Raw genomic sequence first — 26,768 nt, 5'->3', positions numbered from 1 at the left:
ATTTGCATTGACCAAGGAGATCCTGATTCTGCAACTGGAGAAAGCGATGGGTTCGTGAAATTTCCGAAATCTAACTTTTGAAAATTCAAACTTGTAGATCTGGGCATTTTCCAAGGCGCTCTAATTCTCCCCAAAAGAGGATCAACGCTGCATGTCGTATGATTTTCAAAGGTTTCCTGGGCACATCTTTAGGCTCTAAATTTACCTGTGCTATCGACCAACTCTTTCATGACAAAATTTGGATTCAGTTTGACGCCCTAAATCGTTTCCAACGTCAACGCATCTGTGACTTGCAATTTATCCACCAGGGTCTAGCACTACCGCTTCTAGTCCAAAATGGGCAGCTCTAGTGTCTGCAAGACCATCCTGGTGGCCCATTACGGGCGTCTACGCCCCGTCTCTGAAAATATTCGACAAGAGCGAATCCTAGAAACGAGACCGGAGGGGAAAAGGCACACACTCCCATCTGGCCAACTGCATTGGCTCAGGGGACCGAGAGGACGACCTCAAAGGGAAACCTCTGCGTCCATTCGGTAATTCCCAGGGCATTCCCCATGAGGTGAGCCAAGGACAGCCAGGACCTTAAATTGGCGATAAATTATGATCTTCAAACCTCCAGGTTCTCTTAATAGATGTTTTATCCGGATTTATCGGGACGCGCTGTCATTGGCCGAGGAATAACGATAATTAGAGCACCGGTGGCCACTCCGGTCCTACAGCGGCGCCGCGGCAAATGGATGGCCGATAGACAACACCATGCGCCCATTTTTGGACAATTTATTCATCGTAAACTTGTTGTCGATGTCAATGGTAACCTCTTTCCTGGTCATACTATATCAGATGGGTCAACAGTCGTCACTTACAGGGGTAAATGGTTTATAATGAGGATTTTTGCTCTTATTGTAAGGAATTTGGACTGGCTAACCTTGGATAACTCTAAAAATACCCTGGAAAGTCCACCCATTGAGCGTGTCTATGAACTCGGTCTCTTGAAATACTTGCCAAAATTTCCTCCTCTGTGCATTTCTGATTCAAAGGTGTTACTGCGAGCCAAGCTCCTCCCTCTTGTACAGCGTAGAGACCACCATTGAGTCAAGGGTGCCAGTGAGAGTACCACTATAGACCATCAACAGAGTAAACTAGTACATGAATACGCATTCTGTATCCCAAGTTACTAAATAAATCTACCAATTTGTAGATTATGCCTCATCACAGATGAGCGTACAATGTGAACAGTGTACTATTGCGAGTAATCCTTGGGAAATAGTCATACATGCGAGTCAGGGAACCGCCTTACGGATCTTTGGTTTAGCCATCAAGTAAGACACCCTCTTCTAGATCTCCAGCTGGAACCTCTTGACCCTCAAGTCCCTTGAGGAGTTCATAAAAGTCTTTTCTCTCTTTTAAAAGTTCCCACTTTCCGTCGACCTTTTTAAGATGCTTGAACTCTGTCTTTCCGCCAACTGAAACAAGAAGACGAAGAAGGAGTGAAGCTTCATCCTTTGAGAATAGCAAAGCATCCAAGACGGTTTCACCTCTGGCAACCTTATGTACCAACAATTCACCTTCCATAACATTTCCAAGTACAACACCAGTCCTTGGAGTACATTCAAGAGTGTCCAGTCCAAAGTGAACTCCTCTCTTGACAGTGAGATTACCTTCATCAGGAAGGGCAAGATCGAGAGAGAGTCCGGCAGGAGCAGCTCCGCAGTGGTAGAACTTGGCAACGAAGAATGCAAAAAACACAACGACAGCCTTCATTGGTAACGATATTTTTATCATATGGAAAGCAGACGACCGATGCGATATCTGGGGTGAAGAGGAATAAGGGGTTGTGCATTCACAAAACTGTCTAAATGGGACTTTCCTGAGGATCATAATTTTTTACCGTAATATAAAAAAGGAAGAGGCAAAATTCTAGATATAGAGTAAACGATATTCCATAAAAACCCAGGAGAACATACTCATGAATCTGGAGGTCCCAAATTTCTTTAACGGAACCGGAGGAATTTGGGGTACCTTTGATGAACAACATTGTAGCATTACTTATCAAGTATTTGTCTATGGAGTTTGCGTGTTTATAGTGGATAATGCTTCCGGAAAGGTGTTCTTATCTGCCATTTAACCTTTTTTGTACCTAGACCAGTTAGTCATACCAGATCCAACGTTGGACCACCAAATCGTTTTGTATCAAAATTTAGTGATTTAACTACGCAAATTGCCCGTAATTAGCCAATAAAACGCTTATAACCATGATATAGAAGATCAGGTAGATTACACTCTTGAGAGAACAGTGGTACGAAATGCGTTTTGAAATATATTTTAATAAACTCCATAAACTTTCCGATGTTTATAGTTTTCTTTATCATATTGGAGTTTATTCACTAGCTCGCCAGTGTATAGATCCTCAAGCTCCGTAAAGCTCTCGTTAGTCGTCTCTCCTTTATTCCCACTATTTGGTTTCTTAAGCCATATAGTCCAATAGTACTATCCTTATGTGATACAAGATCTCCACTGTCTCCATTTGTGTACCTATGCCGGCATCCGTCACCTCCCTTGCGGTAATAGCAGTAAGACTCTTTATTTCTCCTAAGAGATTAGAATAGGTGTAATGGTATTTTGACTAATATAGTACACACTAAGTTTGTAAACCTTTTCTTAGATACGTGGTCTAAGGGTTTGTGGATTATTATAGCTATCACCTATAGCTTCCTTTACTGTGAAACGGTTTCCTGTAGTCCTGAGTATGGCTATGCTTGCATAAGCCAGAGTTGTAAGATCATTACCAGACTTTTATGGGAGCTGAGTGGTTACTCTTAGGCCTACTGGTTTGTCCTCATTCAAAAAATGTGGAAATTAGGCTATTGTCCATAATACTATCTCCGTGAATGAGTTGATAATAGCCAGCTATATCTTATCGACACAACCACAGTATTCCATCCTGATCCATTCTATACTAGATTATCCTTGGTCATACATTAAAGATACCCCTCCGTTCTCCACTCGAGAGTTTAGTGTTCCAGTATCCCTCATTATTTCAAGATGCATGTTTCAAGCGTCTCACATCCTTAAGGTTTCATAGGTGGAATAAGGGTGTTATACCTGCAAATATATGTTAGATAACCATCAACTTCCATGTACATGCTTAAATCATGTACACAAACATATTACCCTTTAAATAAACACTTTACAAAGTGTTTGGTGGTATACCAAAAGGTTATTGTAAAAATAAAGTTACTCTTGCTTTGCCTTTTCCAGTTTCTTAAAAAGTACCTCTCCGACTGTAACATTTACTCCTTGTTGTAAATTATCAAAAGTATGTACAAGTTCAGACAGACACTTCTGTTTTGAGCCAAATTTTTCAAAAATGGACAGTGATGCGTTAGGTAGTACAGGTTGCAATAAGTGTGCCAAAAAGTATATACTTTCCAAGAGAATGCGTATGTATGCACTTCTGTAGATGGGATCGTTGCACGACCACGGAGCCATTTGTGTCAAATATGCGTTGCATTCTTTAAATCCACCAATTACATGTACGATAAACCCTTGCAAATTTTGGTTTTCCATAGAGCTTATGCAATTTTCTAAAATCTGCATCGTGTCTATAGGTTTCTTAATACGCACTTGCACAGGTTCTGGGATCTTCCCATCGCAGTACTTAGTGCACAAGGATGTTACACGGTGCACAAGATTTCCGATTACATCCGCCAAATCGGCATTATAAAGATCAACAAGTGAATCTAGATCAAACGATACATCTGCACCAAATATACTTGAGCGAATTAGATAGTATCTCAACGATTCTACTCCAAAAGTGCCCAATAAAAAGTCCATATCCATAACATTTCCAAGAGACTTACTCATTTTGCGTCCATCCGAACTCTGGATAAAACCGTGGGAAAATATAGTCCTTGGAAGTTCCTTCCCTAGTGCCATAAGCATGCAAGGCCAAATCACACAGTGAAACCATGCGATATCTTTCCCAATAACTTGAACATCCGGAGGCCATATGGATGCAGTTTTACTAGCGGTAACGTAGTTTGATAGAGCATCAAACCAGACATACATCACGTGCTTATCATCACCAGGAACCGGAATTCCCCAAGAAAAAGTTGTCCTGCTTATAGATAAATCATCCAGTTTGTTTTGTAGTCTACTTAATATTTCATTTCGTGTACGTTCAGGCATAATGAAGTCCGGGTGCGTTTCAATGTGCTCAACAAGCCTCTTCCTGTACTTTTCCATAACAAAAAAGTAACTCGGTTCTTCTACTTGCTGATATTGAACACCCGTGCAGGGATCACAAAAATTCGTGAGCTTAGCCTCTGCGCCAGGGATGAATCTTTCCTCACGCACACTGTACCAACCCTTGTATGTACCAGAGTAAATGTCACCAATCTCTGCAACTGTGCTCCATAAAGAACGGGCAATTGTATGATGTCTCTCTTCCGTAGTTCTGACAAAATCATCATACATGATTTGTAATTTTTTGTACAGTTCAACAAATGCATTTGAATAAAAATCACAAACTTCAATTGGAGCTTTACCCTGAGATTGCGCCTTTTGGTCCACCTTCTGTCCATGTTCATCAGTTCCAGTGGAGAATATTACGCGCTTTCCGGTGAGCCTATGAAAACGTGCCAACACGTCACAACATATTGCTTCATATGCGTGACCAATATGTGGAAGACCATTTGTATATGCGATAGCACTAGTAATGAAGAATTCTGAACCCTTGTTACTCGCCTTAGAACTGAAGCTAAGATGCGATGTGCAGTTCTTTAATATATTTTGCGTAGCAAGGTTGGAAAGATATCTCGAAAGATTCTTGTACATTTTCAAATCAATATTTAGAGCTTCAATGTATTTCAAGTCCCTAAATGAATGTATATTTTTGTATAAAAGTGAGTATAATGTAAGTTTAGGAGGGGAAGTAAGAGTTTGGAGGATTTCAAAGTTTGCGACTGAATGAGTCAGAGTCTCATCTAACCCAAGGATCTCCTTTAGAACGTTTAAAGATCCACCACCCAAATCCAGTAAAACCACCAGCTCCGGTAAGAGTGCCTGAGGATATACCAGAGATTGACCATATACCAAGACCAGTAGCAATAGGAATTTCAGCAAAAGCTTGAGCATCTCCAGGAGCAGAAGCTTCAGTAGTAATAGTACTACCCGTCGAGACAAGAATATTAGTAGTAGAAGTAGAAGACTTGTCATCAGGAGGAGGAACTTGAGTAGTAGTAATAGTAGTAGGAACAGGTTTAACCTCAGCTTCAGTTTTAGGAAGAGCAGGTTGAGGTTGTTGAATAGGAGGAGTTTGAGTAGAAGTATGAGGTTCTTCAGTAGTAGTAGTAGCAGCAGTTTGATCATCAGTAGGAGAAGTAGTAGCAGCAGTTTGATCATCAGTAGGAGAAGTAGTAGCAGCAGTTTGATCATCAGTAGGAGAAGTAGTAGCAGCAGTTTGATCATCAGTAGGAGAAGTAGTAGCAGCAGTTTGATCATCAGTAGGAGAAGTAGCAGTAGGAGATTGAAGAGTAGAATATTTAGCTTCAGAAGAAGCTTCAGTTTGAGTAACAGTAGTAGGAGTAGAAGGAGTATGTCCTCCATCAACTTCAGTAGTTTGAGCTTCTTTAGGAGGTTCATCTTCAGGAACAGGAGCATCAGGGTCTAGTCCTCCAGCACTTTCAGAGCAATCTACAGTACTAGGAGTAGCAGAGCTTACTCTAGCTTGAGCATCTTCAGTAACAGAACCAACAACAGGATCTGTACCAGGTTCTCCGGGACCAAATACTTCACCATTAGGTTCTCTATTACCAGGTCCTTGAGGTCCAGGAGTAGGTCCTCTAGAAGCAGTAGGATCAAGTTGAGGAGAAGGAGCTTCACCAGGTTGTTGAGATCCTGGACCAGTACCACCACTATAACTAGAGCCAGGATTAGTAGGAAATGAAGTATCAGTTTTGAGAAATGTACCACGTTGTTGAGTATTTCCAGAAGGTTGAACATCACCAACGTTTGGTAACTGAAGAGATGCAGAGTTGTGAGTTACAGTGTCTTTAAGAGAGGATGCCATTAAATTTAGGGCTGCATCTCCTGCTTTCTCAAGTAGTGTTTTTCCAAGAGTTTGAGCAAGAACATAACTCAAACTCAATAACCCACGTTCTGTATTAGTCTGAATTTTTCCATCAAAGCCTCCTACTCCAGGACCTTTATCATCTAAACCACTAGCAGCAGATTTAAGGGCAGGTTCTTTTTTATCTCCTTCTGGAACACATAGTTCATTATTTTTACCTTTAGTTCCAAGAACAGCATCTTGTTCTTTATATGAATGCTGAGTAGAATCAGCAGTACATGGTCCATAGTCTTTACAACCACGTTCCCTAAGTTCATCGTTAAGCTGAGTCCAACTTTGACAATCTTTAATGTTATCTGGATCATCTACTCCACGTAAAGCCTTTTTCCATATATCATCGCTTCCCTTCCCGTACCAGCCAGTAACATTGTGCACGGACGAATCAACATAAATGAGTTTGGGATCATTCCCTGCGCAATAGAAAGAATATACCTTTACGGAATAATTTCTAGGATTTTCAAGGCCAGGAATTTTTATTCTCTTCCTTAGATCAGAACCGTCCTGGTAATATACACCAGCAACTGGTATTCCTGATGTAACCTCATGTTTATAGTACTTAATGGAATCTCCATTGAAAGGAACTGGTCCATTATTAACACTGATATTTCCACCCTTACCATCATTCTGCTTTTCATGGTAAGTACAACAGTATCTATTATTTCCGCTACTGGGACTCTTCTTAGAAATTGCCTCAGAATTGGTTTTTGTAAGATCCAAGGTTACTGCATCGTTGAGATAACAGTTAATCTCGTTTAGTTTCTTAGTAAAATTCTCGGTAAATGTGGATATGGAACCAATGTTATCATAAAAGTCCTTTGAATCTTCGATACGCCTCCATTTCGTATGTGGCATGCTTTTACCAATGTTTTCAAAGAATACAGATCCTTTACCACCCTCTTTGACAAACTCAACAAGTAGAGGAATATTAGAACCTTTCCATTTATAAATCCTAAGGTTAGAAATGTTTTCATCATAAGGTGGAGTTATGTCGGTGTCTTTCTTTTCATATGTAACTCTAGATACTTTCGTATTAGGAGGAATCTTATAGGAATCCACTGTGTATATATCATTAGCTCCAGAAGGAAGTTCAAGGTTATGGTTAGATTGAACTACTGTGATCTTTTTCCCCTTTAGACAACCAGGTTTATCTTGGCACCAAAATTGCAGAAGATTAGTGGGATTTGTTAACTCAACAGGAATTGCATTATTGATGTAACAATTTTGACTATCTAGTGCCTGTTGTTTATCCATTCTATCCACTTGACCAGTCAACCAAGATAGACCCCTTTTAGTGCCATTTTTTCCATAGTACTTATGATCTTCATTCTGTTTCTTAATTCCAAGTAGAATTGGTTCGCTAGGAGCCCCTTGCCAGAAATATACAAAGAAATCTCCGACATCTCTCTGTATACCAGCTCCAATCTTATCTCCATCTTTTAAAAAGTGCTTAACAACAAAAGTATCCTTATAAGTATGAGGTTTGTGAGAATTCTTAAAGAATCCTTTTTGTAGGTCATCGGTACCCTTTGTAACCTTTATGGGAATATTTCTAGTTTCTGGACTGGTATCATCGTAGTAAACCTCTTCCTCCTTATTCCCGTGCGGTGTTACTCTAATGTCCAATTGTAAACCAGATGTCGGAGCTTTTCCGATATCTTTAAGACCTAATGTCCATTTTATATTTTCAAAAGTTTTGTCAAGATGCTGTATAACCTGTGAAGGATCTTTTCCTTGGAATTCCTTTTCGTTTGTACTTTCTTCCCAAGTATCTCCATTAGTTCTTTTGAACCACTTTTTATCATTATGATCATCCGACTCTAGATACATGAGAAAAGGATTATAAGGATCTCCCGTACCCACATAATATGTTAGCTTTGATACTTTTTTAAATGATAAGTAACCAGGTGGAAAGTTCTGCTTTTTGCCATCGCAGTAGAAGTCAGATACATAGAATGGCTTACCCTCAAATCCCTTGTTGGATATATACTCATAAGCTGAAAATTCTGGATATTTCCCCAATTCACCATTATACACAGCTCTCACTCTTTCAGGATGACCACCATCTTTTGGGACATGGCAACCAGTAACTCCAAATTTTATCTGTACAACACTGTTAAAATGACAATTAAGGAGGTGAAGCCTATCCCTAAGATGATGTTGCTCGGAAAGTTTGCCAATAACCTGCTCACTGACTAGCCTCCAACTAGTATTCCTCTCATCTCGGCTAACATTTTCATACCATTGTGATGTGCCACTTGTGAGACCGATGTTGATTAAGAGAGGATTCTTACGATCGCTATCTCCATCCCAGTAATAAACTGTTATCCCCTTAACATTATCGTCATATGAGATTGAAAAGTTAGTCCAGGGGTTGTTGCGCCTAGAATTTTCATACCTGACTTCATTGTATCCGTAGAAAAGGTGGTACTTATCTCCAGTTTTATATTGGGGAGTATGTTCAAATTTCTTGTATATGTTAAGTTCACCGGGTAAAGTATCTTCTCCGATTTTAACCTTTGCTTTTCCACATACAGAACAATCGTATACACGGAGAGTTATCTTTAGATCAATTTTGTGCAGTTTATGTAGAATGCATGTGAGATTGTTAAGTTTTTGGGTGAATTTTTGATCGACAGTGTCTGCAGCTGTGACAGGGAAGTTACTGGATTCTTTTGGATCAATTTTCCTCCATACTATATTATTACTAGTATTTTCGTACCATTTATAACTTCCTGTAGAGTATTCTTTGGTGCCTATGACAAGAGGGACTTTTATAGTTGTCTTTCCATTATCATATAACGAAGAGTAGTATGTGGTTACTTCTTCCAGCTGATAATATTCACTAGTGAATGGTTTATGTGATCCTCCGCTTTCTATTTGAAGAGGCTCTCCGCCATAGCTAAGCTCCCTTATCCATGTGAAAATTTTAGAGTGGCTACAGTACTCATAGTTAGTAGCGTTTTTCACTTCGTATTTTGTAGCCTTTATCAGTGGATTGTCTATACATTTTCCACTACACTTCTTTTTTATATCTATGCCAGCATTTATTGACATTCATGCTTTTGTTTAATATCCTTTCAAAACTCTGAGATCCATGAGTAGTCTCAATGCGACCAAAGGGAGCATACAGTAGAGATAGACTCCCTCACAACTAGCTCACCGTCAGAGATAATATCCACAGAACAAGATGAGTAAGTATCAAGGCAGTCGTCAGTAGTACGGTATGGATGGTCTACTGGAGTTAGAAGAGTCCAGAATAGACAACTCAGTACTTAGCATCTTTTTGCGAAAAACTCATTCCTCAATCTACCAACGAAGATGCGGACTCCTATACTCTGCCCATTAACCAGTTCTCTATTCGCTGCGCTCATTCTAGAGACTCCCTCCGGCTAAAGCCTACGGTCGTTGTGGAGCTCCTTACAGTCGTACTGAGAATCCTACTCTTCATCACCTACACATGCATCAAACTTACACACTATGTAAAACGACCAAATCTGCCACTGAGAGCTTGTCATTCACCAAGAAATCGTGTACATTGACCTTGGCATCAAGTTCACTGAGCGCTTCTTCAATTTCCTTCTTCCCAACACAACTGGTCAGTTGAGCAAACTCTGATGCCCAATTGATGTAATGGAGATGCTCTTGAGCCTTGGATCCACTCGTAGAGTTTACCAGGTACCTCAGGATCGCCTTGAGTCCAAAAATGTGATTTGAAGTCACGAATTTGTCAGAGTTCAGCTCCACGCCTTTGGGGACCTCTGACTCGGAAACCTTTAGGACCAGCAAAAGTGGTCTGATTGGAACGAGTTGAAGGAGTTCTGAAATCCTCCCGAGGACCAAATCCCCGGAGCCTTTGCTGGCCAGCAATTCAGTGACAAATTGTGTGAGTTTCTGCAGACTCGGCCCGGGGGCGGAGGAATTTTCCTGTTTGGTGGAAAATTCTACGAATGAAGAAATTTCCTCGGGCAAATTACCTGAAAGATCGACGGTGAGATCGCTGAGCTCTTCGGGCGCCTTGGCGTTTGTGTTAACGACGACGGTGGACCTCAAAAGGTGCGCTACGGCCCTTGCAGTCAGAGATTCCTTCGACTTGTTACAAATCAACAGGCACAGTTCCATTATGGAGTGACATGTGTGCCCATAACGCCAAACGCCGGGCCCCCTCCCCTCGGCCACGCACAGGTCGGGCAAAGTCTCAGTGTCCAAACTTTTCAGGGGAATGGAGTACATTCTTACAGAGTCCAAAAGGCATTTATGAGTCATCATTATGGGTTGTTATGGGCGAATATTGGAGATTTACATTCATAAATGCCTCGTTTTGTGGATATTAGAGTCGCTATTTGGACACCTTCTGGAAAGGCTTAGAACGTGAATATAGAGACGATGCTCCAACTTTGTCTCTTTGTATATATAAGTTAATTGCGTAAAAGACACATGGAATGAGTTAAATCACGTGATGGTCTAATGTATGGCCGGTCGAGTCCGGTGGACCTCGGCGGGTCTTTATCGTCTTTTGGTCCATTAATCCCTCATGCCAACTGCTTATAGTCCGGGAAATACCATCCAAATCGCATAATACAGCCAAAAATTGTGCATGCATGGCTTTAGAGGGATCTTTTCCGGGTAACCAACCTGCTGTCGAGTCAACACAGAATCTATGCCCGATCCTAGAATATAGAAAGGGAGAAAATGAGGATGGGAACAAGTGCACCGAGAATGCTGACAGTCTTTGATCCACTCGAAAGTACGGTGATCCTAGCGGTAATGACGTTAAGGACGTCGATTCCGCGCTTCTCCTTGACCGCAGCCTTGATGTAGTCACTTTCAACCTCAATGTTCTCATCATGGTATTCCTTGAGAGTGTGGAATAAGGCACCAGAGGACTGGAAGGCACTCTGTGATATCTTCTCTTCGTCTTCACCCTTGAGGTTCTGTTTATTATTTCCAAGGTCCATAATCTTCTTAGTTTCAGCCTTTACAGCCTTGACCTTTTCCTTCATTTTTTCGACCTTATCTAGAGCCTTCTTTTTCTCTCCCTCGTCAGTAATCTTGTTGGCAAGTTCCTCGGCCTTTTTCTGTCGCTCCTCTAGCACCTTGTCGATCTTCTTTGCGAGGTTTTCCCAGGCGGCGTACTTGCCGTAGTTTTTCTTTACAGGTGGATCTTTAGCTTTTTCCACCTCTACCTTACCGGCAGAACTACTAATGTGTTCCTCAACCTCATCTTCAATATCTGGTCCAAGTCCATTTGCAGCTTCATCTTCATTATTACCAACAGATTCCACAGGGGGGATATCAGGAGTAGTAGTAAGCTGAGTATTTTTAGGATGTGTTGGAGGAGATCCTCCAGAATGAGTATCAGGCCCAGTAGAAGATCCAACAGTAGATTCTTCAGCTCCATCAGAAGGGGTACCTTCAGGTTTACCATCAGCACCACTACCTCTATCAGTAGCAGGTCCATCACCCTTATGTTCAGGATCTGTTTTCTGTTCCGGATTGGCATCACTTCCTAATACGCATGCATAGGTAGAAAGAGTTAAAAGTAGGCTGATGACTTTCATTTTTATCCCTTTAAAATTTTAATGCTACAATAAAGATTTGGAATCTTAATTTAGAGTAATGGTAACACGAGTACAGCATCGCGTACGGAGGTCCCAGGATCGAGACATCTTTTGTCGCATTTTACGACCTTGTGGAGCAATGACGACTCTATGATCATGTTAAATACCCGAATTCAAGGAGTACAGGCTGTTTCATGAGTACAGTAAATAGATGAGCATGACGAGATGCTCAGCATTGAGTTGTCCCCACTCATTCGGTAGATTCTCTGACTATACGAATGGAATGAGTATGAGCGACTAACAGGAGCTCTATGGCGACCACAATGCGCAGTATGAAAGGAGCTCTTCCGTTTGGTAGGATTAAGGTCACTACTGGAGTGCAACGGAAGGAAGAATGACTATCCGACCAGAGGAAGGATAGGAATGATGGTTGTTCTATGCAGCCTAGTTGTCTGTCTATTCATTGGTAGATGGAGGAATGGTATACTCTGGATTTTGAACCATCTTGGAATGGAATGCCTACTCTTTAGAGACTCTCTTATTCTACTAGTGGAGCTATGAGGACGACCAAAGGGAGTCTATAGAAGAAGAATAGATAACCGTAGCGAATAGAGGAACTTGTTTATACAATGTTTGGCAGAGAAATTTTTGTTGTCATTACGAGAACCACTACAGGATGGGGGACACTCAGCATTTACTTTCCATCTACTCATCCACCAATGAGTTTCATCTCCATATCTCTTGCCCCTATGGTGGTTGTTGGAGTCATACTCTAGGTTCCCTGAGGCCGTCATCATTCATTTCATGAAATAAGAATCTGCATGTATCATGAATTTGGAGAATTACGTCTGCCGGTCTACCTGCATCTAAGCCAGTGGAGACCTTTCAAGGGCTACTAGAAACTGTTCCAGGATCTTGAGGACTTGGTCACCGTCCCCTTGCTCCCTGGCAATGTCGAGGATGAGTTCACTAACGTCGGACTTTATCATGGCACGGGTTTGGAAGTGACCTAAAAAGTGTCCAAGTGCCTTTTCAATTGCCTTAGAACTCTCCTTTTCCTCAATCTTTTCAAGTTCCTTAATCTCCTTGGTGATTTCCTCAACCTTTTTAAGAATCTTCTTGAGTCTCTCTTCGAACTTTTCTTTTGACTCTGTTTCAGTTATGGCATCTACCTTTGCCTTGGCTTCTTCGTACAATTTTCTGGCACCCATTTCAACAGCCTTGGACTTGGCAAGCCACTCGTCAAATTTGCCGTCTTTACTGGCGTCATACTCCTTTTTGTTCTCGATAGGCTTTTCCTTTACCTTTTTAATTTCTCCCTCTAACTTAGTTCTAGCTTCCTTTCTCATCAATTCTTCATAGTATGGGTCTAGAAACGGATTCTTTCCCATTTGTGTCGTTTGCCATTTTCGAAGAGCTTCCGATCGCCTCTTCTCCAGGGAGATGAACTCGTGAGGTAGTATTCCCAACCAGTCATTATAGGATTCTGGAAGTTCTTTATCGGTGGGAGTTTTTTTTGCCGGAGATTTCCCTGGCGTTTCCTCTTTTTTCTTGGAGGGACTAGCTGGACTTGGTGTGGCCATACAAAGGCCTAGTAGAGTCGCGAGTATGACGAGCTTCATCTTTACTGGAACGTGGAGCCCCTACAAAGTCTGCATGCAGTTTTGTTTTCCTACTCGTCTCTATCGCTGAAACGTTCTATGGACTATTTAATGAGTAGATAGCCTCTATAAATAGTCAAGATATGTAAAGTTGTAAAATATGGCAGTGGATGGATCTGATGAGGGTCGAGTACTGAAAATGCCACGTGTCTCGTCCGTCTCAGAATGGCCCAGAAGCAACCCAGGAATGAATGGGCCAATCTCATACATGAAAAGAGTCTTTGGGGGTCATATAAAACTAGGATAGACATCACAGGAACCCTCATTCATCATTCTGGACATCAAGAGTCGTACTACAAAGTGCCTATTCTAGACATACAGTGCATATACGTTGGCGCAGGTGTCCTACTGCCAGGGCATACCTGGATAGCAGCCAGAAGGAAGGGTACCTAGAAGAACGGGCGGAGATGGAGAGTAGTAAAAGAGGTCAGAATGAATCTCAAGGTGTATGACGACGGAATAATCGCAGAGAAGCCTCTCGGTGAGTCACTGTTGCAGCTTTTTAGTGACATTTTGGTAAACTAGCGGTAAAGCTCTATAAACATCCCATCCGGGGACATAATAATGCGATTTGGGGTAGATGAGAGGTAGAGATCTTTGGAAATGAGCAAAAATAAGAAAGACGAGGTAAATAAATTGTTTATAAGTCAAAAATGGAGGCCCCAGGAGTAGGTTTCGTAGTGTAGTGGTTATCACCGTGGACTTTGAATCCACTAACCCGGGTTCGAGTCCCGGCGAGACCTTTTGCTGTATGGTCCTCTTTTCTCACCAAAATGGTAACTTTACACATTTACATGGCATTTCCATTCATTTATGATCACAATCCCAGTCATTTACGCTATTATGGGCTGGCCGCGTCAGCCGGCTGAAGGGGCATCCCTTCTCTGGAGAACCTCAGACTGCAGCGATGAATAAAGATGCATAATACAAAGTGAACAAATTAAAACCACCCGAGTGAATGTAGAGGCGGTCCTTGTACCAAACGTTGCAACGTGAATGAGCAACTTGATAACCAAGGAGACAAAATGCGATTAGTAGGTCATTCCTAGTTAAATACCGGCCAGAGATTTCATTTTGCTGAGATATTCTGAAGCGTTCAAACGCACAGAATTTGCAACGAGGCCAGAAAAACCGCCTCTAGAATAGGAATGAACACACTCTAGCATGATGGACGCCAACTCGTGTATGCACTAAGGCCAGTGTATGAGTAACGAGAAAACATACCGTGAATTCCGTCTCATTTGTCAAGACATTTTCCTTATAATTGTAGCCTATAGATGATGTGTAATCTGCAACTACTTTGTCTGTAGTCGATGGTTGGCACTTAAAACATAATAGAGGCTACTTGCCTCAAATTTTCCGTCTGTAAGACTCCGAGGATGAGCTCGTAAAAGGTAGGATTATTTAGTGCATTCGCTGATAGGTTGGTGAGTAAAATTCCTAACAAGAATTCTAGCGGTTCGTAAACACCAATTCTTAAAACTATTAAAGCGTATATTTGAAGGGAGTTAATATCTTCTGACTGCATTGTAGGATATCATCTGGAAGGATTCTAGCGTTTTGCATTAGATTTAGCACCAACTTTGTTTGCAAGACGTACGTTGCCTTGAGGGGCTTCTTTGCCCTTGTACTGCTGCACATCTAACTTTCTCAAGTATTCATCCTGCTCAATACTCTTCCATTCGTTACCCTTGTTTGCATAGTATTTATAGCTAATCTTATCCTTGTTCCTAATTGTAAAGGAAAAAAGGCCCGGTTCATTAGATACATAATGAAGGGAACAAACAAAACATATTTGACTAGCAAAGCCTTGCCATATGGCTGTTTCTCCCAGTTTGATCTCGTCGATACCAAACCCTTGTTTTGGATGGAAGAGTAATGTTTCCACCCCAAGTAATTTCAACTTAAATACTGTAACTTTGTCATCATTCTCATAAGGGTCAGCAAAATTAATAGTGACAGTATCATCGGGTTCCTTTATATTCCTCATTCCATCCAGTTTTTTATCTAAATTCCCTTCAAACTCTACCCACTTCCCATTTAAACGTTCAAAATTTTTTAAATGTACTACACCACTACCAGTGCTTGCAACAGAGCATAATCCCGCACTCCTATCCTTTTTATAGTATACTTTAGCATGATCAAATGTTTCTCCAGATGGAGTCCATATAGTCTCTTGCCCATTTAGCAACTTGGTAACGGTAGCATTACCAGCCGAAATAAGTTTGGTATGAACACCGTCGTAGTAATAGTCAAAGAACTCAAAAGTAGCTAGATCAAGTTTTTGAAGATTCAATTCCACCATACCAACTGCAGCAAAAGAAGCTTCAGATTTGCCAGATTTCATCTTGTTGAACCTATCATTGAATTCGGTTTCTGCTATAGGTTCCCATTTGTTACCACGTCTAACAAAACGTTTATTAACATCAGCATTGCCGTTATTAAATGTCACGACAAATAGAGGTGTGTGACTCTGCGGAGTGTGAAAGGTGCAATTCTTGAAGATTTGACCATCTCCAGCAGTCCATAAGGTCTCACTACCATCCACAAGGGAAGTAACCTTGAAATCTTCCCTAGCCAGAATATATCTTCTTGACCTTACAGCATTAAATTCACCTCTTTGCAATGATACAATATCACCTATAAGGTCCTTGGACAAGTTGAGAACGCCATCAGCTGAGGGATTGTACTCCACTTGTTCAGGTTCGCCAACAGCTTGAGCAGCGCCAGCCTTTTGCGGACTGGTAGTCTGAGTCTCTGCTATAGGCTTAGATTTCAACTTTTCAAGCTCATTTTTGAGTTCCACATGAATTTTGTCGACTTCAGCTCTGTCAACTCTCACCCATTCATCATTATTGAACTTGCGGTAACTAGTAAACTCACTTCCACTTTTGAGTTTGCAAACAAATGTAGCAGTAACTGGCCCATCAGATCCAAAGGTAATGGTTGCCGAGGAACACGTGTCTTCAACATCCTGACCTTTCCATATATTTTTACCATCAAATGTGAAAGGATTTGCCTTGGCGCACCGTTTTAAAGTTAGTTTTAGAGTAGGAATTCCACCTTCTATCAATGTTTCTGTATCGAAAGAGATTTTGTTAGCCTTTGATAAATCAATAGATCTAAGGATGTCATATGCGTTCATCCTTTTTGGTGGTGGAGGAACTGCAACCTTTGGCTGTGGAGCTTGGGATGGAGTAGCAGGAGATTTAGTTCCCTGAGAAGTTAAAGATAGGGTTGTTTTCCTAATATCCTGATTTTGGCCACCTGAGGGCTGAGGAGTGAGATTTTTTTGAGACATCTGAGTAACAACCACACCAGTAACTTGAGTTTTCTGCTGTAGATTCCCTAATTGAGAACCAGCTCTTTGCTGAACTGTATGAGTTGTCTCTGGTTTCGCTGATTGCTGAGGTTTAGGTTGCACAGCTCCTTGTGTACCAGGTTTAGTAGTACTTTGTTGGGGAACTGCTTGAGCAACTAAGCCTTGTGGAGCCGCCTGTTTTGGTGCTTCCTGAACAGGGTTACCAGGTGGCTGCTGAGTTACAGGATGATTCTTTGCTTCTGTCTGAACTGGAGCTTGAGGTCCTCCAGGAGTATTAGGTTGCGCAGCTTTAGGAAGAGCAGGAGCTCCTGTTGCTTGCCGACTACCTTGTTGAGTTAAAACCTTAGTGTCAGAGCTAGCACCCAACTTAGTCCTATCCAGACTTCCTGCAGAATCTACTCCTGATGGAGTACCTACCGGTTTAGGGAGTGTCTGAAGATTTAATTGTCCACCCGGGAGTCCATTGTCCCCAGTATTCTGATGAGAGAGTAGTCCTGGTTGACTTGGCAAAGGTGTTTGTACAACTGCAGACTTTTGAACGTTAGAAGTAGGTAAAGTTCCCTGAGCTGACAACACTTTTGTTCCACTGTTACCCAATTGTGAAGATAATTGAGAACCCTGGAGTCCAGTTTCAGGTGTAGTTGGAGCTCCCTGACCAAGGGAGGATTTAGTATCCTTTGTAGTACTCGTTAAACCTATAGCAGAAGACTGAGATCCAAGAGAAGGACCTGATGAAGCAGGTTTAGGAGCTACTGGACCAGATCCTCCATCTTGAGTACTAGTAACTGGGTTTGATCCTCCAGAAGCATTAGTCTGAGAAGTACTCCCTCCAATAGTGGCTTTATTACGAGTAACGGAGGGAGAAAGCCCCAATGAAGTAGTAGCTCCAAGAGATGTACTACCAGATAGACTAGCAGGAACTGTGACGGGTATACTAGGAGAGTTTGAATTGAGAACTCCAAGAGATGCCGATGGTGTTGTCAATGGAGGCTTTGTTGCTTGAGGAATTTGTCCAAGCATCTTATCGACATCCTTATTGATTCCATCTAGCATAGCCTTAGTTTGTGGAGTTTGTGTAACAGCAGGCTTTACTCCTGGGAGAGGAGTCTTTTCTTGAGGTGGTTCTGGCCTAGAAAGTTGAGATTGCAGTACAGATGTCCCCAAAGATTCTCTTGGAGTAGTAGGTGTATTCTGAGCACCTAGAGATCCAATTCCTTGAGTTAGTGTAGAGCTCCCTAGAGTAGGTGAAGAGAGAGTCTGGGTAGTAGCTGTAGTACTCGTAGCTACCCTCTGGTCTCTCATAGGAATCTTCACACCCTTCTCTGTATCCTTTAGTGAGGGTGGACTTAGTTGATCCTTTAGAATAGTTGAAGAAGGCCTAATGCTACCCCCAGCAAGTGCCTGTGATGGAACATTTCCAACTTGTAGAGGTCTTGCCATTGTTAGTGGATCATGTGAAGGTCCAGATGAAACCAAGGACGTTCTATCCAGTGACCTGGTTCCTATATCAGAGTAATTTGTTCCTCGGGGAATAGACCCCGGTCCAACCGATGATGCTGTATCACGCTTTACTTCAACCTTAGCAGCTGGTTTTCGATCAGGATTGGTCGTACTTGTTCCCATAAGTTTTTCAACATCACTCATGATATTAGTTCTTTGGGTGTTGAACGAATCTGGTACCGAAGTTTGCAATAGTTTAGAATCCTGGGTATTGCCAGTGCCTTTGGCCTGTGGAGTTTGTCGACAGGTGGGAGTTCCTCGTGCTATTGCCTGTGGTTTTTTATCGAGTTTCGTAGGTTGTGGACCAGATACTGGCCCTCCTCCAGTAATTCTTGCAACATCTGAGCCAATAGAGACCTGAGATGAAACTACATGAGGTCTACCATTAGGCGGAGTCGATACTCTTGACCCTGTAGCAGAAGATCTGAAATTATTCGGTCCAGCTGGAGGACCACCCCTGCAGAACCGGAGGAAGAAGACTCCAAAGAGTACCGATAAAACTCTCATTTCCCTAGGAGATTCTTAGACACATTAGCGAGTTTTACCCAGCATCCTCCGGTATATTTAAACCTCTTTTACGATGCCCTTATTGCCGAGTTTTCAGGAATCCAGGAAGGCCCCACCAGATTGCTGTATAGCGAGTAGAACCGGAAGAGAAATGGCAGTAAATTGTGGATGATTAATGAAGGTAGGAAGTGCAAAATGTTGTGTCTTCCAGGAACGGGACACTCCCTATAGCAACGTGTCTATCGGAAGGATTTTTCCTGGATAAGCATCAGACTCTTCATCACTAGACATTTCTCACCGTGCACATTTACTGCTCTTTAACACACTTCTTAGCTAATATTGACGTAAAAACGCCACTCCATCTCCGAATATGGCTAATTTAATCGTTAAGGAGGTGTTGCTGTTTGGCAGAATCCACTCTGAAATTGCCTGCCCACTTGTTTGCCTATTCACAACTTTTGCCCATTCTCAAGTGGTTTTGTCACTTTTATGCTCATAATTTACTAATGCTTGAGTGGATGGCTTGTCATTTGATTCGTAGGTCATCTGTTTTTGCTCCCATTCAGATGGATGCTACAGCGATGTGCTCCCTCTGAAGCAGGAATAGGACTTTCCATGTAGTCCACACGGTAGCATTAACTCTAGCCAGTGGATCAGTCTCTCATTCCCTTTGTACGTCACTGGCTTCAAAATACATTCCAAGTGTCATCATCTTGTGATTGGTCTTATATTGCAAGAGTATACCAGTAGAGAAGAATCCAATGTTAGTTCTTATATATGGTCGTATGGTTACCTGCCTTTGTCTAGAGAGATGCAGTGAAGAATCCTACTCTTCCTTAGGCTCCCAGAGGTCGCCAGTCCTCCGCTTTGCTACGGACATAGTTGCCCATTAGACCAACTACTCACTACTCCGTAACTCGCATCCCTCGTTCCTCGGGACTCATCCACCTCACAGTGAACTCTCAATCCTCCTTACAGTCGGAAAGTTAACATACTCCCTCAGGCTAAAGCCTCTGGTCGCTCTAGTCCCTCATCCTTCGGGACATTACATCATACAAAACTTACATGTGCAAAATCCGCTCATAAAGAGACACTCCTTCTCATTCCCGTCGAGAGCGTAAAACGCCTGGAGTTCAGTTTCGTCGTCTGGAGAATAGACAAATCTCACAATCTTGCAGTCGTTGATCAAGCCGTACGCCCCTCTCACGACTTCGGGGTTGACGTCATTGATTTCTCTTAGCAGTTCTGCGTCTGTAGATTAGCGTTTTAGGGTAGAATGTATGCATTTGTCCAGTGTGAATGTGCATGAATAGGGATTAATAGACAAACTTGTTTCGTAGGTGTTTGTGGCGTTGAGTGAGGATATTATGGAGCGATAGTAGCTGTACAAGGGATCCATGAGGTGCATATCTGTGGATTCCAGCGATTGAGTATAAATTTGTGGGCTGAAATGGCAATTGGCGTCCCTGGTGGTGGTCTGTGCGGATTGGGCTGAGCTCAGTGGATAAAAAAGGAAAGAAGCGCCTTGACATGTTACTATCACCTCATTCAAGATGTAAGGTCGCTTCGATACTCGTCCTCTCGTTTGCATTTGCGGTATTTTACTTTATGGTCTCCAGGCCTCTCATCTGGACCTCGGACTGTACATCGACTTACTACCTGGACGCGCTCAAGATCTCATCCGCCATCATTGCGGTCATGTTCACCTTCTTCTCAACTGTACTGCTATCCATTGGATGGTATCTACTTAACGCGTAACATTTTGTCTATTCATTCTTTAGGGTGAAGAAGAAGCGAGTCCTTCCTGCTCTCCTTGTACTTGTTAATAAGGCTACCCATTGGTGTGTTCATACACTGCGCTGCGAACCCATCAAGTGTGTCGAGAGCTACTTGCCAACTTTGGGAACGGAGCCCCGGAGTTTCTCCCTCTTTGCGTGGGTGTCCAGTTGGACCTTGCGAATTTGCTTCCTTTTGTCAATACCTTCAACAGACGACTTTGTAGGTGGGTCAATCGTGCTGTAGGTTCATATAGACCCAGCGGCCAAATAAACGTACCTTGCAAGATCGGGATGTCTCCTGCTCCATTTGGACCACTTGTTATAAATCTTCCTCCAATTGTCGACCTTTTCATTTGTCTTGGTAATGTACATGTACTTTTTGGCATTCTTTGGTTTGAACATTGAAAAGACCCTCTTGTAACTCCTCTTGAATTGAGGTCGTCCGATTTTTGAAAACTTTAATAGCCCAGAGGATAGTTTACGTTCAAAACTCGCAATCTTCTCTGCAACCAAGTTTGATTTTTGCGGCGCATTTTCATCGTCAGTTGCTACATACTCTAGTGTATCTCCAATGTTGACTGAAAGCTCAAACTGGATGTCGCCGTCGATAAGTTGGCTACCGTTTTCCAGCCCATCTTGCGTGGATTTAGTCACTAGTGCATTTTCTGAATTCTTCTTGTCCAATTCCAGAGATTTGTAACTATAATTTGCGATTTCAATGTATCCTTTATTTATTTTGTACCCAGCACCGAAACTTGCTTCGGGCGTAAAATTGCTAGGAACCAGAGAATCATCTACAGCTTCCTCAGAATCTGTACAAGTGCTAGCCAGTAATTCATCCTTGAAGCCCATTTTGGCGTAAATATCATCCAGCGATCCTAGAATTATGTCCTTTAGAGAATGGCTCCCTGTACCCGTTGCCTTGACAGCATCCTTTGATTCAGCAGCTTTAATTGGTGCAGATTGAGACACAGGTTGGGTAGGGCTAGAAGTAGCATTCTCTGGAATATATGCCAAAGGCAGTCTCTTTTCTTCGGGGAGATAGTTGTAGAGAAGCTTTTTTGAAGTTTTGGTTTTAGGCTCCTTTGCATCTTTTTTCGGTTCAAGCGGAGGTTTTTCTATCGTTGGTATGGCCTTGAATTCACCGAGAATATTCCTCAGCTCGTCCAAATTCTGCATTTTCATACCGCTAACTGGAATTGCATGCGTCAACATAAATCTAAATTGCTGCGTATCAAACCGCACCTTCTGAATCATTTTTGCAAGTAACACGGGCTTCACAGCATCACACTTTGATATAACTGGTAACCACCGCACCTTGTATTTGTCACAAAAATTTATAACTTCGAAATCCGACCTCTTGAGACCAACCCTCCTGAACGTGCATATATCGTGACGACTTGCCATACCCATCAATCAATAGGACCAGGAGCTTTAAATTCTCCCTATTCTTTATATACCACAGGGAGAACTCGTTGTAGAGAATTGAAACGTCCTCACTGCATACGCTGTACCCATACCCGGGCATATCCACAAGCATGACCCTACCGGGAGAACAGACCTGGAATCTATTGATACTAATGATACAAACGTACCTTGTAGAAAAAAAGCTTTCTGGTTGTCCCCGGAAGGTCCTTTACATCACAAAATCCATGTTTTCCCAAAACTGCATTTATCAATAGCGATTTACCGACGTTGCTTCTCCCGTAAAATGCGATCTGTAGAGTTGTTGTAAGGGGTTTAGAGAGCCGGTATAGGCATTTACCTCTGGAAGAGTGGACTTTGGGAGTTCGGAGGCTTCTAAAGCCGATGCTACCAACTTGACTTTCGGCCTCAAGTGGCCAAAAATGCAAGGAGCGAGCGCCCTGGTCCTTCTAGTTGATTTAAAATAGCGAATTTCGTCGCTGGACGTTGGTTTTCCTGAATGATGAGATAAAGGGTGAGCTATGAATGGAGCCTTTCCGGATGCTACAATGTGAATGGAGCGATCCTCATGGTCATAAGCTACACATAAAACGAGGCAAACGCACCGAGAGTCTTTGTTATAACCTCCTTGAGTGTGTCTTCCGAAAACCTAATCTTGGCCGTTTTCCCGGCCGATTCCAGGGCGTTTAGCAAGACCTTGCTGTACAGAAGCATTCTAGCCTCTGTTCGCGTCCATAAGATGGAAATGAGCGAGTATAAATGGCACAAAACCCCTGGCAGGCCCTTTGGTGGCCATTTATGGACCAATTTGAACGCTTGGAGGCTCGTCTCGGAGAATGAGTCGCAAAAACACTGGCAAGTCCACTAGACTATAAATAACGCGGATTCCAGCGCCAATGGGGTCCCGAGAGGAAGAAGAACTGGTGTGTAGGATGCGAGGCCTCGCAAAATTTGTTTCCGCAACTTTGCGCTCCGAGTTTGTGTTTGTGCATCATCGTCTTGTTTTGTGACTTCTATAACCTGTACTTTTGTTTCTAGAGTCCATATCCACCGTTTCTGACGACCAGGAATTTATGGAGATGGAGAAAAAGGAAATTCCGTTTGAAAAGTCCTTAGCAGCCGTAGAAGAGAACAAGGCAATCGATCCCTGCAGCTCGCAGTGGCTACTCGTAAGTTTCGCCCCTCTTCCCTGGCACTCGGTGTGTGTAGATGCCCGGGGCTCTGGAGCTCCATACGCCGAGTTTGAGCATCCTGTCATGTGTACGATATGGTTACAGCCTCTTGGTGCGAGCCAAGGGGTCAGAATTGTGCCCAGTATACCACGCAATGGCAGTGCTTACGTTTCATGACTATCCCCAAAAATCATCAATGCGCAGATTTGGATGTACGGAGCATATCTAGACGAGAATTTTACCCCGGAACAGAGGAAGAGCATCGAGGTATTCTACAAGACAATGCCAGACTTGTGCACCAACGCAAAGCAGTGCTTCCGGAAATTCGTAGACACCGTCCCCCCTCAGTATGTAGCAGGCGCATCTAAACATACATATTCAGGGCCGAAAATAGGCGCACGTTGATGGGATGGATACAAATGGCAGAGAACTCCTGCAGGACACAAAATGGTCTCAAACCAAAGCCTTTCAGGTATGTTGAATGTTATGTACGTAGCAAAGCGGAGGACTGGACGACCAACGGGAGCTTAAAGAAGAGTGATGGCAAGATGCCAAGCATCGAGTTGTCTATTCTGGAGCTTGGATCATCTTGAAATGGAATGCCTACTCCACTGGAGACTCTCATGACCTCTTTATACCCCAGTAGATCCTCCATAGAGATCATTTGAGAGACTGTGTTGATAGTTGTTCATCTTGTTCTGTGGACACCCTCTGACAGGGAGCTAGTTGTGAGGGAGGATGAATGTATGGTTGTCTAATGGGTAATGACTAGATAGTGCTACCTTGAAACATATAAGGTTGGAAGTTAGGAAGAAGGTAGCATTATGAATGTCATCAATAGGTGTAGATATCAAGCACAAATGCCAACAGAATGATAAGAAAGTAAAGGGTAGAGGTACAAAAAAAACATGTATCAAGCATGGTTTTAAGGCATATTTGAGAAATGTAGACATCAAAACTAAGGGGGCAGCTTGCAAAGTATGTCGTCATAAGAGTAATGGAATAAAGATAACTAATCTAAAATATGATGGAGATGAACTCAAAAATGCATATGGGTCTTTACTTACCGATAAACATGAGACTATCACTGAGCTTTCAGTCTTCTATAGCAGAACCTATGACAGCAATAATGACATCATAAAGAAGCCTCTTCTACTTAGAATCAAAGACAATAGTACATACCACTGGTATTCCAACGCAGACGCAGATGATACTGAAGAAGACGAACAAAGTTTGGAACCTAAAGCACCTGCAAATACTAGATGGAAGAATATTGATGGTAGCAAATTTTACAATGGAGCTCAAGCACAGAAAGATTTTAAAAATGCATTAGACAAGCTCACCTGCAAACTCCACGCACCTCATTATGTTGATATTTTTCAGAACAGTGATGTTGAGAAAAAATACTCTTGTCCTGTCTGTGGAAGATACGATATCACAGTTTCTGAAGAGAAGAACAGTGTTCCTGGATATAAAAAGTACAAGCATTCGTACAATGCTGATGTAAAATCCGTTAAATACAAAGATGTTGTTCTTAAATTGAAAGATTATGAGGACGGACCCATGCCACTTAGTGAGGAGATTAAAAATCTTACAGTATATTATTGGAAGGAAGATAAGAAGCATACAAAGCCTCTTGTGATGGAAGTTGGTGTTTTTAGTAGCGGCCTAGTGCCTCTTGGTAATGATGGGAATCTAAGTGACAACGACAACACCAAGTGGAGTATGATAATACCTGAAACTCCTCCTGATAATGGTTTGCTAGAACTTTCTGAAAAAGAACTTCCGCTCAAGCTTCAAGAGCATAAGTGTAAACTCTTCCAAACAGTAGAGATAAATGTCTCAGTAAAGACTGGAAATTATGAAAATAAGTACTGTAAAGAGGTGATAAAGAAAGAAAAGTGCACAAATGAAAACTCTCATAAGGAAGTACAAGTTACTGGTTACAATGGTCATGTACCAACCGGATACGGAGCCTTTAGGCACACCTATAAGAATGATGGAGAGACCAAGACATTTACTATAACTGATTTCAAAGGTGGTCCCAAGGTATCCTTTCCGATATGGGAGGTCACAGAACTAGTTGTCTTCTTTGCCTCTTGCACTGATCCTAATGATAATGCTACCAAAACACCTCTTCTGGTCTATGTGGGCAGTGATGATGGAAAGACTCATAAGTGGTACGGTAGATCGAATAATGAAGAAGAGTGGCAAGAAGAGTACAGGTATGTTAACCTAAATAGAAAATCACCACAAGAAGCTTATTCTAAGGGTGCTCTTAAAAAATTTCTAGATGACATTATGGAGAATCTAGGACTTCAATGTCCAGAAGATAAGAAAGTAGAGGAGATACAACCACAACAAGAACTAGGACAAACACGATCTGGGGAAACTGAAGAAGAAGAAGAAGAAGAGGATAAAACTCATGCTGAAGAAGTTAAAGCTAAATCTGCAGAACTAGAAGCTCCCATTCAAAAACTTCAAGATGAATCTCTTGAAAAAACTACTGAAGTTCCAGCAGCTGACTTATCTGACCAGGTTCCTGATACTGAGTCTGAGACTAAGATTCTCCTACAAGAAACTGATAGAAGTGATGCTGATAAAACTGAAGTAGGCCTTGGTGGAGCTGCTCCTCCTGGTTCTGTTCCTGCTCCAACTACTCCACCTCTTCCTAAAACTGAAGTTAAAGAAAACAAAGGAGATACTGATTCTCATGGTGAAAAAGGTGCTCCTGGACTATGTGGTTATAGGGGTATTACTGCTCTTCCTGGAGGAACTTATTCTGCTTATCAATACTTACCTGGAGAATCAGGCTCTATTGATCGATCCTCATCTAGACTTTCCGGTTCTGCTGGTAAACATGAACAGGGTGATAAAGGAGAAGCAGGTCCACCTGCTATTAAAAAACCTGAAGTTGAAGGAGGCCCTGGTAAGGGGACTATAAGTTTTGGTTCGTCATGGTATGATGGTTTTGATTTTAAAAACTTAATTGGAAGAGCAACTCCTAAACCTACTACTGAAACACAAACTATTCAAGCTTTAGTTCACCATTTTGCTCAACAATCCTCAGTCTCTGGTCTTGGCCCTCCTCAACCATATTCTCCTGGTTCTAATCCTCCTGAAATTATTAAGACTACCATCTCTGTAACTACGGGTATTCTTGGCACTTCTGCCTTGGCTTGTTTTGTAGGATGGAAACTTTATAATCGTTCTAAGGGAGATCCTTGGGTACGACAGATTTAGGACCCTATGGATTCTCCAGTAGGGAGACTAGGGAATCTATACTGAGTAGTTGGTCTAATGGAGGATTATCATAGATGATTGAAGGATATGGAGTATATTAAGGAGAATCTTACACTTCCAGTCATCATCGTTCCTCCATCTACAAAACCTTGCGAATACAGAGGCTAATATACTAAAGTATAATTGCCTAGCTCCCTTTGGTCGTCCATTCATTCCGCTACACTCCATTCACATATTCACACATTTTTGTAGCTACAAGGACATAATGAAGCGCTGGAGGTACCCAGACGGTTATATATGAGCAGTTTAAGCTCGAAATTTGTGCACTTTTAAATGTGCGTGTGTGGAATCTTGGTGTACTCATCCAATACCTGTATTAACAATCTTTAAATTGTAAAATACGCCAAAATACTTGTAAAATATCGTCTATCCTTGCAGTTTGTAGAATATTTTTAGAATTTTGTCCAGCCAT

At 42.1% G+C, this 26,768-nt stretch overlaps 10 protein-coding genes and 1 non-coding gene across 11 annotated transcripts, besides 2 other annotated features; 3 read left to right on the top strand and 8 right to left on the bottom strand.

The window, feature by feature from the left end:
• Nucleotides 1-1,308: 1,308 nt before the first annotated feature.
• On the bottom strand, nt 1,309-1,761 carry BEWA_047990 (signal peptide containing protein; the record flags this gene model as incomplete). The annotated part of the gene is made up of 1 exon (XM_004831727.1): nt 1,309-1,761. The coding sequence occupies one exon, from the start codon at nt 1,759-1,761 to the stop codon at nt 1,309-1,311; it is 453 nt and encodes a 150-aa protein (XP_004831784.1).
• A 1,473-nt stretch (nt 1,762-3,234) lies between these two features.
• Nucleotides 3,235-9,184, bottom strand: BEWA_047980 (methionyl-tRNA synthetase, putative; the record flags this gene model as incomplete). Its single annotated transcript, XM_004831726.1, has 2 exons — nt 3,235-4,876; nt 5,025-9,184. 2 exons carry the CDS (start codon nt 9,182-9,184, stop codon nt 3,235-3,237), a joined length of 5,802 nt encoding a protein of 1,933 aa, XP_004831783.1.
• Nucleotides 5,342-5,526: a microsatellite.
• A 414-nt stretch (nt 9,185-9,598) lies between the features above and the next one.
• On the bottom strand, nt 9,599-10,249 carry BEWA_047970 (hypothetical protein; the record flags this gene model as incomplete). The annotated part of the gene is made up of 1 exon (XM_004831725.1): nt 9,599-10,249. One exon carries the CDS (start codon nt 10,247-10,249, stop codon nt 9,599-9,601), a length of 651 nt encoding a protein of 216 aa, XP_004831782.1.
• A 548-nt stretch (nt 10,250-10,797) lies between these two features.
• Nucleotides 10,798-11,688, bottom strand: BEWA_047960 (signal peptide containing protein; the record flags this gene model as incomplete). Its single annotated transcript, XM_004831724.1, has 1 exon — nt 10,798-11,688. One exon carries the CDS (start codon nt 11,686-11,688, stop codon nt 10,798-10,800), a length of 891 nt encoding a protein of 296 aa, XP_004831781.1.
• Nucleotides 11,689-12,554: 866 nt separating this feature from the next.
• BEWA_047950 (signal peptide containing protein) lies at nt 12,555-13,310 on the bottom strand (the record flags this gene model as incomplete). Its single annotated transcript, XM_004831723.1, has 1 exon — nt 12,555-13,310. One exon carries the CDS (start codon nt 13,308-13,310, stop codon nt 12,555-12,557), a length of 756 nt encoding a protein of 251 aa, XP_004831780.1.
• A 710-nt stretch (nt 13,311-14,020) lies between these two features.
• BEWA_047940 lies at nt 14,021-14,092 on the top strand. Its single transcript has one exon. It is a non-coding gene; the product is annotated as a tRNA-Gln (tRNA).
• BEWA_047930 (hypothetical protein) lies at nt 14,045-18,678 on the bottom strand (the record flags this gene model as incomplete). Its single annotated transcript, XM_004831722.1, has 1 exon — nt 14,045-18,678. One exon carries the CDS (start codon nt 18,676-18,678, stop codon nt 14,902-14,904), a length of 3,777 nt encoding a protein of 1,258 aa, XP_004831779.1. The 3' UTR covers nt 14,045-14,901.
• Nucleotides 18,679-19,723: 1,045 nt separating this feature from the next.
• BEWA_047920 (conserved hypothetical protein) lies at nt 19,724-20,086 on the bottom strand (the record flags this gene model as incomplete). The annotated part of the gene is made up of 2 exons (XM_004831721.1): nt 19,724-19,929; nt 20,008-20,086. 2 exons carry the CDS (start codon nt 20,084-20,086, stop codon nt 19,724-19,726), a joined length of 285 nt encoding a protein of 94 aa, XP_004831778.1.
• A 616-nt stretch (nt 20,087-20,702) lies between these two features.
• BEWA_047910 (conserved hypothetical protein) lies at nt 20,703-22,595 on the bottom strand (the record flags this gene model as incomplete). The annotated part of the gene is made up of 5 exons (XM_004831720.1): nt 20,703-21,831; nt 21,866-22,017; nt 22,052-22,174; nt 22,222-22,376; nt 22,487-22,595. The coding sequence occupies 5 exons, from the start codon at nt 22,593-22,595 to the stop codon at nt 20,703-20,705; spliced, it is 1,668 nt and encodes a 555-aa protein (XP_004831777.1).
• A 365-nt stretch (nt 22,596-22,960) lies between these two features.
• On the top strand, nt 22,961-23,646 carry BEWA_047900 (conserved hypothetical protein; the record flags this gene model as incomplete). The annotated part of the gene is made up of 3 exons (XM_004831719.1): nt 22,961-23,050; nt 23,258-23,400; nt 23,436-23,646. The coding sequence occupies 3 exons, from the start codon at nt 22,961-22,963 to the stop codon at nt 23,644-23,646; spliced, it is 444 nt and encodes a 147-aa protein (XP_004831776.1).
• A 120-nt stretch (nt 23,647-23,766) lies between these two features.
• On the top strand, nt 23,767-26,296 carry BEWA_047890 (hypothetical protein; the record flags this gene model as incomplete). Its single annotated transcript, XM_004831718.1, has 1 exon — nt 23,767-26,296. The coding sequence occupies exon 1, from the start codon at nt 23,882-23,884 to the stop codon at nt 26,294-26,296; it is 2,415 nt and encodes an 804-aa protein (XP_004831775.1). The 5' UTR covers nt 23,767-23,881.
• Nucleotides 25,448-25,470: a microsatellite.
• Nucleotides 26,297-26,768: the final 472 nt, after the last annotated feature.

This window comes from Theileria equi (assembly GCF_000342415.1).
Source record: "Theileria equi strain WA chromosome 4 map unlocalized gcontig_1105316255041, whole genome shotgun sequence".
NCBI classification, from domain to species: Eukaryota; Apicomplexa; class Aconoidasida; order Piroplasmida; family Theileriidae; genus Theileria; species Theileria equi.
The sequence above is the reverse complement of the archived record's forward strand: the minus strand, read 5'-3'. Positions and strand labels throughout refer to the sequence as shown.